A 12,120-nucleotide genomic window follows, 5' to 3' on the forward strand; every position below is an offset into this window, starting at 1 on the left:
GGACACAGATTTAAGGTGCAGGGAAGCAAGTACAGAAGTGATGTTAGGGGTAAATTTTTCACTCAGAGGGTGGTGAGTGAATGGAATCGGCTGCCGTCAGTGGTGGTGGAGGCGAACTTGCTGGGGTCTTTTAAAAGACTTCTGGATGAGTATATGGGATCTAATGGGATTGAGGGTTATAGATAGGTCTATGGCTTAGTAGGTATAGAAGTGATCGGCGCAACTTGTGGGCTGAAGGGCCTGTTTGTGCTGTAGTGTTCTATGTTCTATATCAATACTGTGGCTACCAGAGCAGGTCAAAAGCTAGGAATTTTACAGTGAGGATGTGGCCAGAAGCTCATCTTGTGGCCATATATAATGCCAAAGTGACAGTCAGACTATTATAGTTTCAGACTGTTGTCAGGGAGAAGGATAGAGTTGGAAGCTAAGGAATGGAGTTTGAAGAACTAAAAACAAGTTCTTCACTCTTCCAAACATTTAATTGGAGGCGACTGCTGCTCATCCAGTACTGTATGTGGGAGAGGCAGTCTGGTAATTAGTGGAGAGTCAAGAAAGACAGTGGTAAGTTAGAGAAGTGTGTTGTCAACATATGAGTGAAACTAATGCTTTGTTTGATTTTGCCAAAAGGCAGCATGGATGAGACATAGAAGGAGACCAAGGATAGATCCTGAGGTGATTAGAACTAAGTGGTTCAGATGCTGGAAAAGAAGCCATTGAAATGATTCTTTGGCCATGATTAGATTGATATGAATGGAAACCGGTGACAACAGATTCACCCAATGGGAAACAGTAGAGAGATTTTGGGAAAGGATGGTGCGATCAACCATGTCACAGACTGCAGACAGGTCAAGAAGGACAAGGAATGTTAGTTCAGTTCATAGCACAAATTTTAAAACTATATTCTAAAAAAGTGAACATAAAAGCTATTTGATGGCTGCCGAATACTATGTGACTTTTGCCATATGGATTGCAGATAACATAGTTTGTGGCCAAGTCCTGAACAAATAAGGACCAAAAACCTACAGACAATGTGGTTTACAGCCAGGCCATCTCTATATTTTGCTAGGGAAACTCAATGGGTGGCAGACAAATTTTAAATGGATCCTATTGACTTTTCATTGTATTGTGATGATCCCTCATACAACACACAAATAGACTGCTTATACAAAACATTCAAAGTGTGAAAATCTATAACACAGGATGTTTATTGGCCTAACATACCACCTTATTTGGAAGAGGATTTTGGACTTGTAACAGATCACTTGGGTAAGACAGCCATGTTTGTTTCCGACTTTTAAAATGACAATAATCAGCCCTGCAGTGACAGGGAGACCAGCAAAAGACCATTGAACCAACTGCAGTCAATTAATTAATTAAGATAATAAACAGACTACCTTGAAAGTAGGAGCAGGACTCTTCCTCCAAACCTGTTCCAAATTAAAATTTAGCTGAGAAACAACCTCTGTGCAATTCAACTACAAAGAATCTCACAACTTACTGAGAATCCTGTGTTTTTCAAGAACATCACTCCAGCCAAAGTATCAACTTATCTAAGAAACCACCAGCCTGTCACAAAATAGATGAAATAATCCCACATTGTAATTGTACTTCTTTTTTCATTTCTGTCTAATTTTTGCATAACTAATACTGGGCAGGATTTTCTGGTTGTACCCACCCCAAGGTCAGAAAATCCCAGCCAAGGTAAACGGACCTTTGCATAATAATACAGGAACTTACCAAGGCTCTTTAGGCAGCACATTTCAAAACTCACAACTGTTTCCATCTTGGAGAACAAAGTCAGCAGACAGATGGGAACACCACCATCTTCAAGTTCTCCTCCAAGTAACTTACCATCCTGACTTGGAAATATATTGTCATTCCTTCACTGTCACTGGTTCAAGATCCTCAAACTCCCTCCCTAATCGCACCTACACTACACAGATTGCAGTAGTTCAATAAGGCAGCCCACCAATACCACCTCAAGGCCAATTAGAGACGGGCAATGAACGTTGGCCTTGCCAATGATGCCCATATCCCATAAAAAAGAATTTAAAGAACTCACAAAAATGTTTGCTGCTGAAGTTGTTTAAATTGGAACAACCACTGTGAGGGTGAAAATACACACACTACAGATACTTAGATCATGGACAATAAAAGAACACATAATCTATCCGTAACACACGTAAAATGTCCATGAGCCTGTGGGCCTGTACTCATTGGACTTTAGAAGATTGAGGGGAGATCTTATAGAGACATATAAGATAATGATGGGGCTAGACAGGGTAGAAGCAGCAAGATTATTTCCATTTAGAATGGAAACAGGAGCCTCAAAATACAGGGAAGTCAATTTAGAACAGAGTTGAGGAGGAACTTCTTCTTCCAGAGGGTGGTGAATCTTTGGAATTCTCTGCCCATTGCAGCAGTAGAGGCTATCTCGTTAAATGTGTTTAATTCACAGTTAGATAGATTTTTGACCAAAAAGGGAATTAAGGGTTATGGGGAGCAGGCAGGTAAGTGGAACTGAGCCATGATCTTATTGAATGGCAGATCAGGCTTGAGGGCTAGATGGCCTAATCCTGCTCCTATTTCTTATGTTCTTACGTCTTTTGTGACTTTGATAAGAATTGTTTTGGTACTATGATTATAGCGATTCACAAATGGAATTCTGAGAAAGGTGGTCATGGATTTGGGAGACAACAACATGTTCAAGGACTTTGGAGAGGAAAGGGAGGTTGGAAATTGGATAGTAATTTGCAACAACAGTAGCGTGAAGGGTTTTTCCTTTTAGAGGGATGTTGGCAGAAAATTAAAAGGGAAAGAAACCACACCTGAAGACAAAAAACTGTCAACAATGTCAGTTAGCCTGGGGACCAAGAGATGAATTTGGGTGGTCAGCAATGTGGTGAGAATAGCTTTGAAGAGATTAGGAGGTGGGGGCTCATGGACAAGATGCCCTCTGAGAAGGCATGAGTAGATTTCTTTTTGAATAGATAAAGGTGAGGCTTCAGAGCGTGGGAGGGGTAGAAATTTAGATGACATTTGGCACCAATCTCAAGCTAGCAACTTCAGCTTTACATTCCATTAAAAGTTAAACCACTTTTACCTAAGGAGAGGCAGAGGCAGCTTTTCAGATGGTCTTGATGAGCTGTCTTCACACTTATTGTTGCAGGTGACAGTTAAGGAGGCAGAGGACAAGGTTTTATAAAGAATGTTTGCTGTAGAGAAAAGAAGATGGTAGTCATGATGTGGAGATGCCGGCGTTGGACTGGGGTAAACACAGTAAGAAGTCTCACAACACCAGGTTAAAGTCCAACAGGTTGGACTTTAACCTGGTGTTGTGAGACTTATTACTGTAGAGAAAAGAAGCCAAGGCTATCTTTCTATTTAATTGTAGAATAATAAGCAATTTCAACTGATGCCAGCGATTTCCAATAGTCTTCCAAAAACATCTGGCAATAAATGGTTGAACCAGTTGTTTGCCATTTTCTTTAGCGTTCATGAGGGTGATTGAAAAGCTAAAATTTTCATAATAACTACTGAATGATTCATTTTCGTCTTTCAAATTAAGGAGCATACATTTGTTCTGTTCCATTCATCACAGTGGGTTACCAAAAGTTGGAACAAATGTACATATTATCAATATATATTAATTCTACTTGCTATTTAATTGCACAAATTATATCAAACTTATTTTTCACCTGAAGTTAGCATGTGCACATATAAGACTGTCACTTAACTTGAAAAAATGCACTTTGGTTGAATCGTCTTGTTTACTTCCACTTGATCTATACCACAACAGAATTAAGATTTGAGAAGCTTGCGTGGAGAGCATGAAACAATAGAAAAACTGCCCGATTATTGTTCCAGAAAGATTGCAATGCCATTACTGGAAGAAAACACCCTCCTTGGAAACCTCTCCATAAATGTTCCTGTTACAATTATAGGTAAGTTACCTCTATCTTTTTACTGCAAATATGAATCCCTCTACTGTTTTACTGCAAATATTTATGATCATTACGAATCCCAGACAAGTATCATTCAGGAGTAACTGGGTGCAGGTATGAATATTTATATGGGGTGGGATGATTTTCAATTTGCTACGTAGTAGTTTAACACCAGCACTGCTGCTGTTTAGTGGCCTTCAGGTTAAGAGATCAGTTAGATCTTCCCAAGCTCCTTGTTCACCATATTGAGGATATCTAATCTAATTGGCATCTGTGCCATTTTTGCTGCAACATTTTTCCAAGTGCCTGAACTGTGAAGAATGATTTTATTGCTGTTTGTGGGAGCAATTGGGTCTGTTTTTCCCTTGTCAGTATCTGTACCTATGAAGTAATTCATCAGCTATGAGTACAAGAGGTGTGTGCAAAAGTTGCTAACTGTATTCGTTCTTAGGTGTCAGTCTTGGTTCAGTGGGAATACTCTTATCTCTGTGTCATGGGTTTCCAATCCAATGATACTTGAGCACTTGATCTGATATTATTTTGTAGAATTGTGGGAAGATTGTTAGAAGTGTTGTTCTTCACATGGAATGTTAAATGGAAGCCTGGTGTATCCTCTTAAGTGGATGTAAGAAATCCAGTGGCACTATTGGAAGAACAGTGGGTTTTATCAGTAGCACCTTGTGTGCAAATTAACTGTTATTTTACATTATATAAGTTCAACATTATTTAGTCAGCTGGAAAGTGAATTTGGATGATCTGAGATTGCAAAAGGCACTACGTAAATGTAAATCCTTTCAATATTAATAGAGGTAATAAAGTGTCACACTCGCTTCTATTTTTTGTTGTTATCTGAGGAGAGAGAATGAGTTAACTGTTTTGTATTGTTGCTACGAACAACCAGCTATTAATAAGCTTGCTGTCTGGCTTATAGCCTACAATATTCCATGGTAGAATCTTAATTCTTAACACTTTTTAATCAATTAGATTATGTGAGAACTTGTACTCCCACTGAAAAAAAAGGAGAAACTATTTTTAATTCAAATAACTTAAATATAGTAACAGGTGTGTCTGTCTAACCCTCAAGGCAGTGCTGCATTATCAGATATTGTGGAACAAAGTTTTAATTCAAAATGTCTGGCTGGAAAATGACAGGACTGGATTAGCTTCTTATTTTAGGCTTGACATCAATGTGATGTGCCATAGATAGTTTATCGGAACAGGTTGTTTTCTTGGGGGTGATAGGGGTACTTTGAGAAACAGGATAATAAGAACGTAAGCATCAACTGTAGTGGTATGATTCTTTGCAAGATACCCACAGTCACATAAGGAGGCTGTTAGAGGGGTCTCTACAATGAAAAAAACTTCCTAAAAAGAATCCACAGCACTGCTCGCATACAGACATTAGAGTGGAAAGTATTCCATCACATTCCTGATTTGTGCCTTATAAATGGTGGACAGGCTTTGGGGAGTCAGGAAATGAGTTATTTGCTGCAGGATTTCTCGTTTCTGACCTGCTTTTGTTGTCACAATATTTATATGGCCAGTCCAGTTCAGTTTCTGGTCAGTGTTAATCCCCGTGATGTTGACAGTTGGGGTTTCAGCAATGGTAATGGCTTGCATGCCACGGAGTGATGGCTAGGTTCTCCATTGTAGGAGATGGCCATTGCTTGGCACTTGGATAACACAAATGCTACTTTCCAATTATCAGCTCAAGTCTGGACGTTGTCCAGGTATTGCTGCATTTTTAGACATGGACGGCTTCAGTACCTCACATGTCACAAATGCTCCTGAACACCTTGCGATCACCAGTAACCATCCCCACTTCTAACATTATGATGGAAGCAAGTGAATATTCTGGGTGGCGTCAGCCACTGGGTCACAAGCCATGGTTTTTTGTCTGAAGGGACTATGACACTGGCCCCTATGTCTAAATTAAAATTTGTTAAATGGCCATTAACTGAAACGTTCCCTCACCCAAGAAGAATGGCTTGCAGTCTTGACCTCATGGATGATCTTTGGGCTTCTGTGCATTTCACCTAAAACTACAGGATGTGGATCTTGCTTGTGGGGGAGCTTTGTTCTATAGAGTTGGCATGGTTACACTGCTGCCCGATTTGGGTATTGCTTTCCCACGCCTGAAGTGTCCCTATGCCTTTGGCGCTTAATCAGTTGAACTGTGAGTTAGCCTTTGCACCAAAAAACCCCCTTAAAATCTGTGATGTTCACATCGTTCTGATTGCCTAACTATCTATTGGGCAGCATGTTGGCACAATGGTTAGCACTGCTGCCTCACAGTGCCAGAGACCTGTGTTCAATTCCTGGCCTTGAGTGACTGTCTGTGTGGAGTTTGCACATTCTCCTGGTGTCTGTGTGGGTTTCCTCCCAGTGCTCCAGTTTCCTCCCAAAGTCTGAAACTTGTGCTAGTTAGATGGATTGGTCATTCTAAATTCTCCCTCAGTGTACCTGAACAGGCTCCAGTGACTAGAGGATTTCATTGCAGTGTTAATGTGAGCCCACTTGTGATACTAATAAATAAATGTTTAACTTTTTCTCTGGATTGCCTTTTCCAGAGTTAAATTTTCCTTTGTTTGCATGAGGTCAGAGAGTGCACCATCTGCTACTCCTGTCGCTATTCTTTCTCTGAGTTCAGATTTTAAGTCTCAATATTCACAACCTTCTGCCATCCTCTTTAAATAACAGATGAAACAGGCAACAGGTTCTCCTGGCTGCTGGACTTGCATGCTAAACTTAGCCTTTGCGAGTATTTTATTGTGTTGTGGATTAAAATAAATGTTGAAAGATTTTATACTTCTTCAAATTTAACAGATGTTTCATTGATTCCCTGTCTTGCTATAAAGTCTTCCGTGATCAGTGTTAACCTACCCTGCTTCTGTTTTCTTATCTAAACCTGAAGTGATGCTGTGTCATGAGAACCTTTTCCTCCAAAGTCTTTAATATTGGCCAGGATATTATGCCCACACTTGTCCCAAAACCGTAAAATCCTGCCCAAGGTCAGTGGACCTTCCCATGCTCTGCCCCTTACCCGCTCTGCTTCCCGTGGTGGGGAGGGCAGTAAAATTTCAGCTTATGTGTTTGCTCTGGGCCTTGGATTAACCTGAAATGATTTGGAAGTGTGGAATTCTGATCCATGTATAACTTCTTTGAAGATTAAGTGCTTTAAGAACATTCTGAATTTCAACATGGTGTCAACATTCATTTCAGAAAAAAACTTCAAAAATAGCTGCCGGAACCAATCACCTGCAAATTTCTCTTGTTCAGCGTTTTATTAAGTCAAGAATTTGTCAAATCCTGGTTTTTGCTTTCTCTGAGCTGAAATTAGAAATTACAATTCTCCAGGATCATTTAATTAATTACTTCTCTGTTTTGGAGTGTGCTTGGATGCCATGTGTTAAGTGCTGACTTGGAGACTGGGTTTTAGCGACCAGGCCTTTTTAAACTGAACTCCGGACTTTGAATTGTTTAAAGATTTGTCAGGACATGATGAGATTGGAGGTTAAAAGATTTAGCTCATCCCTGGTAGGTCTGCTGACTCTGCACTCCTGAGTTCAAAGCTGGACTTCCAAAGGAGTTGGAATTTAAAACTTCTGTTCTCAGCTTCCAAGTTTTTCTTTGGAGCCTTTTCTCTGTGAATTTTCCTCTGCTCCTTTGCTTCTAGATCTTTTTGTCAGGTCAGGCTGATTTGCTGAATTTTTTCTCAGTCTTCCAGCATTTTAGTTTTTCTATTCATTTTCAGCAAAGATTTGAGTTTCCCACAAGCTGCCGCCATTTTGTAAGGTTGGTTACAATTTGATTGGTCTGAAGAAATCTTTGTATTCGTACGTAGATTAATTGAAAGTCTTTATCAACACTTAAAACTATTTCTATAAGAGTGAAGGGTACAAACTAGGAGCTGGCTCCAAACTTGCTGGTACACCTGGCTCTGTCCAACACTCAACTGACCGCAGGTCATGTCATCCTTTATATCACCGCATTGACGGAACTGTACTCAGTCCCACAACCCTACATGTGCCTGATCCTTATACAATAATTCTTCTATTTCATTCACTATTTGACTCTGTCAGATTTTTTTTCACTCTGCTATTGAATTATGATTATTATGATCACAATTTTGGTTTCTGTACTCATTCTTCTGGAGGGATTGTGGCACAGTGGTGGAATTCCTACCTCTGGAGCAGAAACTCCAGGTTTAAGTCCCATGGTGCAGTGGTTAGCGCTGCTGCTTCACAGTGCTAGGGTCCCAGGTTCAATTCCTGGCTTGGGTCACTGTCTGTTTGGAGTTTGCACATTCTCCACATGTCTGCGTGGGTTTCCTCTGGGTGTTCTGATTTTGTCCCATAATCTGAAAGATGTGCTAGTTAGGTGCATTAATCCAAGCAGGCACTGGAGTGTGGCGATTAGGGGAATTTCACAATAACTTCATTGCAGTGTTAATTGTAAGCCTTACTTATGACTAATAAATAAACTTCAGCTTTACTTTCAGGACTGGATGGCCACAGAAGATGCCTTTCATAACATAGCCAAACAGGTTGATTATCAGCCTGTAAATTCCTTCCAATGCACATGACAGCAGGCACTAGGAGTGGGGGACTTTCTTAGTGAGCCATAGTGCAGAAGGCAACGGCAAAACACTGCCGACCTTTGCCAAATATCATCATGGAACAATGCTATGGAAGTCCATTGTCACCAACAGCCTTTTTGAGCATGGTATCTGATGGAGAACTCATTCTTATAACCTTGAGTGCATTTGGACATTAGGGAAAAAGGAATAATCATCATCCATTTGCACAAAAGCCAATTTTGAAGTTGGGAGTTGTAACCCATTAAGTTCTCCATTTATTTTTGGCGGAAGCGGCTGTGCTTTCTCAGTAGTTTGTTCAACCAGGAAATAATCAGCTCATTGGATTAACACCGCTTTGTGTTGCTATGTTACCACAGTAGATCAAACTAAAGCAGGAGTGTTATCCACACAGTGAATAGAATAATAGTATTAAAGTGGTAGAGCTACATAAACAGATACTGTTTTAAATTTATGGTAATACAAATGGATAAATGAATTACATAACCTCTAAGATTTCAACCGTGCCTTGAGATCAGGAATTAAAATGCTGCTAATTAAACACATATCTGCCAACAGAGTTAAGGAGCTGAATTTTCTGGGACCCTGGCACTGTGAGGCAGCAGTGCTAAGCACTGTGCCACTGTGCCATGGGACTTAAACCTGGAATTTCTACTCCAGAGGTAGGAATTTCACCATTGTGCCACAATGCCTGCAGAAAAATTTTCTGGCTAAAATGACAGGTGTGGCAGGAAGTCTGTTCAAGATCCCGGTGACTTCCTTGCAACAATTTAACACAGAGGAGCACTCAGTACTTTGGGGCGAGACTCCAACCCCTATCTCAGTGGGACATCCCACCTTAAGAGATCTGTCAGCTAATCAGGTGGTTGGCAACTGTGTAGTCTCAGTATGGAGCAGTAGCCACATCTTAGGAGCCCAGATAAGTCTGAGGTTGAGGGGGTTTTGGCAAGGCTGGTAAAGAGATTGGGGGCTGGGTTCAACAGGTGGGGGCGGGGGTGGGAATGAAGGTTAAATGGGAGGAGGGGATTATCCTGGGAGTTGAGGAATGGTGAGGCAGGGGGCTGCCTTCAGTGGACCTGTGGAGCCTGTAAAGGAGATTCTTCTCCAACCCTCTGCCGAAATGACATTGATCCATGCAACTCAAGTTGTGAGGCTTCCCACATGGTATGGGCCTCGGGGGTGGGGAGAAACGTTTGAGTAGGAAGCAGGATGGGCCCTCACAACATAGAATCCCAGATCCACTGGCGGGAAATATAAAACTCTGCTCAAAGTGTTTGCTCAATTGTTTTCAACCTTTGACCAAATAGTATCAACAGAAAATAACCATATCAGTGATCTGAATCAGTAGCTTTTTAAACAATACACAATCTTGATGCATTCTCACCTGCAGTATTATAATCCAGTTTTTTTTTAAATGATTGTAAACTTTTAGTTGAACATGCCTTTTGGAAATCAGTCACACCTACATTCAAAATGGGAAAGGGAATATTAACTATTTCCGAAGTAGACTGAAACATAAAGATAGGCAGGACATTTTAAATGAACTCTCTCAATCTCAGATGTTTATACTGACCATCCTATATTGAAGTTAAATCCATTTGTATGAGCGGTTGAGTCTGTATTTAAATTTAACAAGCCTCAATTACTCGAAAGGCTGTAATTGTTCTGGCCGTTAATACCTCAAATGAAAATTTGCAGTTTATATTTTTATTGTTGATTTACTTTTCTAATTCAATATCTGAAACCATTGTATCATTTAAAAGTGGAAAATTTCATGAGTGACTTTAAGTTAACTTGTCTGGCAGGATACGGTCTACTTCACACCTTTTGTTACACAATTTTACACTCCATTGATTACAGTGGAGAGTAAAATCACACAACGTATAAAAGTGGGTGACTTACACACAACAGCCAATTACAATTTATTAGGAAGGTTAAATTAACATGATTCCATTTAGATTTTAGAAATGTTCTGTCAATATAACAATGTTGCTAAAATTATTGATCCAGGAAATGGTCCTTCTGGGATATGTCTTTCCTATCTACTCTCTGGATATAGACCGTACATGGCACCAGGAGCTGTACATCCGAACCCAGTCCTTCATAACAAGCTGGAAGAAGGAAGACACTTTTCTGTTGTGGATCAGGTCAGTGAGACGGCAGCATATGTGTTTGTGTCTTCAATTCTGTTTATTTTTTATTTAGTATTCCTATGTTTGGATTTAATTTGAGGAGCTTATAAAAAGTACAAGAACGGAATCTCCCCTTAACTCTGTGAATTCTGCCCATAGGCCTGCTTTTACTATTTCCCTTAACTTCTCCTTCCAAAATGTACATCCACTTGAGAAGAAAGCCCTTGCCATCCATGAACCCTTTGTGGACGATCACATTAATATTTTGGCCTGTTAGAAAAGTGACTGAGGGGTAGTTTCCGAATGAAACTCTTTCACTGTCTATTCTTTCCACCAACTGCCTCACTCAATCCATCTTGGTGATGGTGTCACCTTCACCAAGTCTGTTCCCCGACTCCTTTATCCCCAAACTTCTCCTTTAAGTACCTTCCCTTGTTCCATCGTCCACATCTCCATGTTGTGGAGGACATGCCCCTGCCTACATCAATGGAGATGAGTTTCAGGTTTCAGATGTTCAAATCACCAACAGTCTGTCCCTTAACAGCGACGCCATAGTTAAGAAAGCTCACCAATGCCTCTACTTTCTCAAAATGCTAAGGAAATTTGACATATCCACTACGACTCTCACCAATTTTTACAGATGCACATAGAAAGCATCCTTTCTGGATGTATCACAGCTAGAATGGCTCCTGCTGTGTCCAAGACTGCAGGAAACTACTAAGAGTTGTGAATGTCTCCCAGTTCATCATGCAACCTCCCATCCATTGACTCCATCTATTCTTCCCTCAGCTTCGGGAAAACAGCCAGCATAATCAAAGACCCCACACATTCCAGACATACTCTCTTCCATTTTCTTCCGTCAGCAAAAAGATACAAAAATCTGAAAACATTTACGAACCAACTCACAAATAGCTTCTTCCCTAATGCCATCAGACTTTTGAATGGAACTACCATATATTAAGCTGATCTTTCTCTACACCCTCCCCTTTCCTTCTCCCCTATGTACTCTATGAACAGTATGATTTGTCTATTTGCTCACAAGAAACAGCAGTTTTCACTGTACCCAATACATATGACAATAATAAATTGATTCACTTCAATTCATTTATGTCTTATATGGTTGATCTCCTTGCTCTGAGATTATGCCTCCGATCCCAGACTTTCCCACAAGGGGAAACAACCTCTCAGCATCAAAGCTGTTGATTCCTGTGAATCCTATATACCTCAGTAAGGCTGTCTCTCATTCTTCTAAACTCCATTGAGTACAGACCCAACTTACTTAAGCTCTCCTCATAAGAAAATCCCTCCATGCCCAGGATCACTAGTGCACCTTCTCTCCAATACTAGTTCATCTTTCCTTAGATAAGGGAAGCACATCTGTTCAGTTCTTCAAGTGTGGCCCAACAAGAGCCCATATAGTTTTAGGAGGATTTTAACCTTCATATCC

The 12,120-nt window shown here is 40.4% G+C and overlaps 1 protein-coding gene across 7 annotated transcripts in view; it reads left to right on the forward strand.

Moving 5' to 3' along the window:
• Nucleotides 1-12,120, forward strand: part of osgin2 (oxidative stress induced growth inhibitor family member 2) — a 43,720-nt gene that overhangs the window by 14,966 nt on the left and 16,634 nt on the right. For 5 of the 7 annotated variants that reach the window (XM_080194379.1, XM_080194382.1, XM_080194377.1 and 2 more), the window contains exons 3-4: nt 3,800-3,944; nt 10,552-10,688. In XM_080194379.1, coding sequence (XP_080050505.1) covers nt 3,878-3,944; nt 10,552-10,688 — 204 coding nt within the window. In that variant the 5' untranslated portion in view covers nt 3,800-3,877. Of the gene's footprint in view, nt 1-1,206; nt 1,267-3,799; nt 3,945-10,551; nt 10,689-12,120 lie in introns of those variants that run through there. The other 2 variants (XM_080194383.1, XM_080194384.1) reach the window with 2 other exon arrangements.

The sequence above is a fragment of the Carcharhinus amblyrhynchos genome, chromosome 8 (genome assembly GCF_965287045.1).
Source record: "Carcharhinus amblyrhynchos chromosome 8, sCarAmb.v2.hapA, whole genome shotgun sequence".
Taxonomy (NCBI): Eukaryota; Metazoa; Chordata; class Chondrichthyes; order Carcharhiniformes; family Carcharhinidae; genus Carcharhinus; species Carcharhinus amblyrhynchos.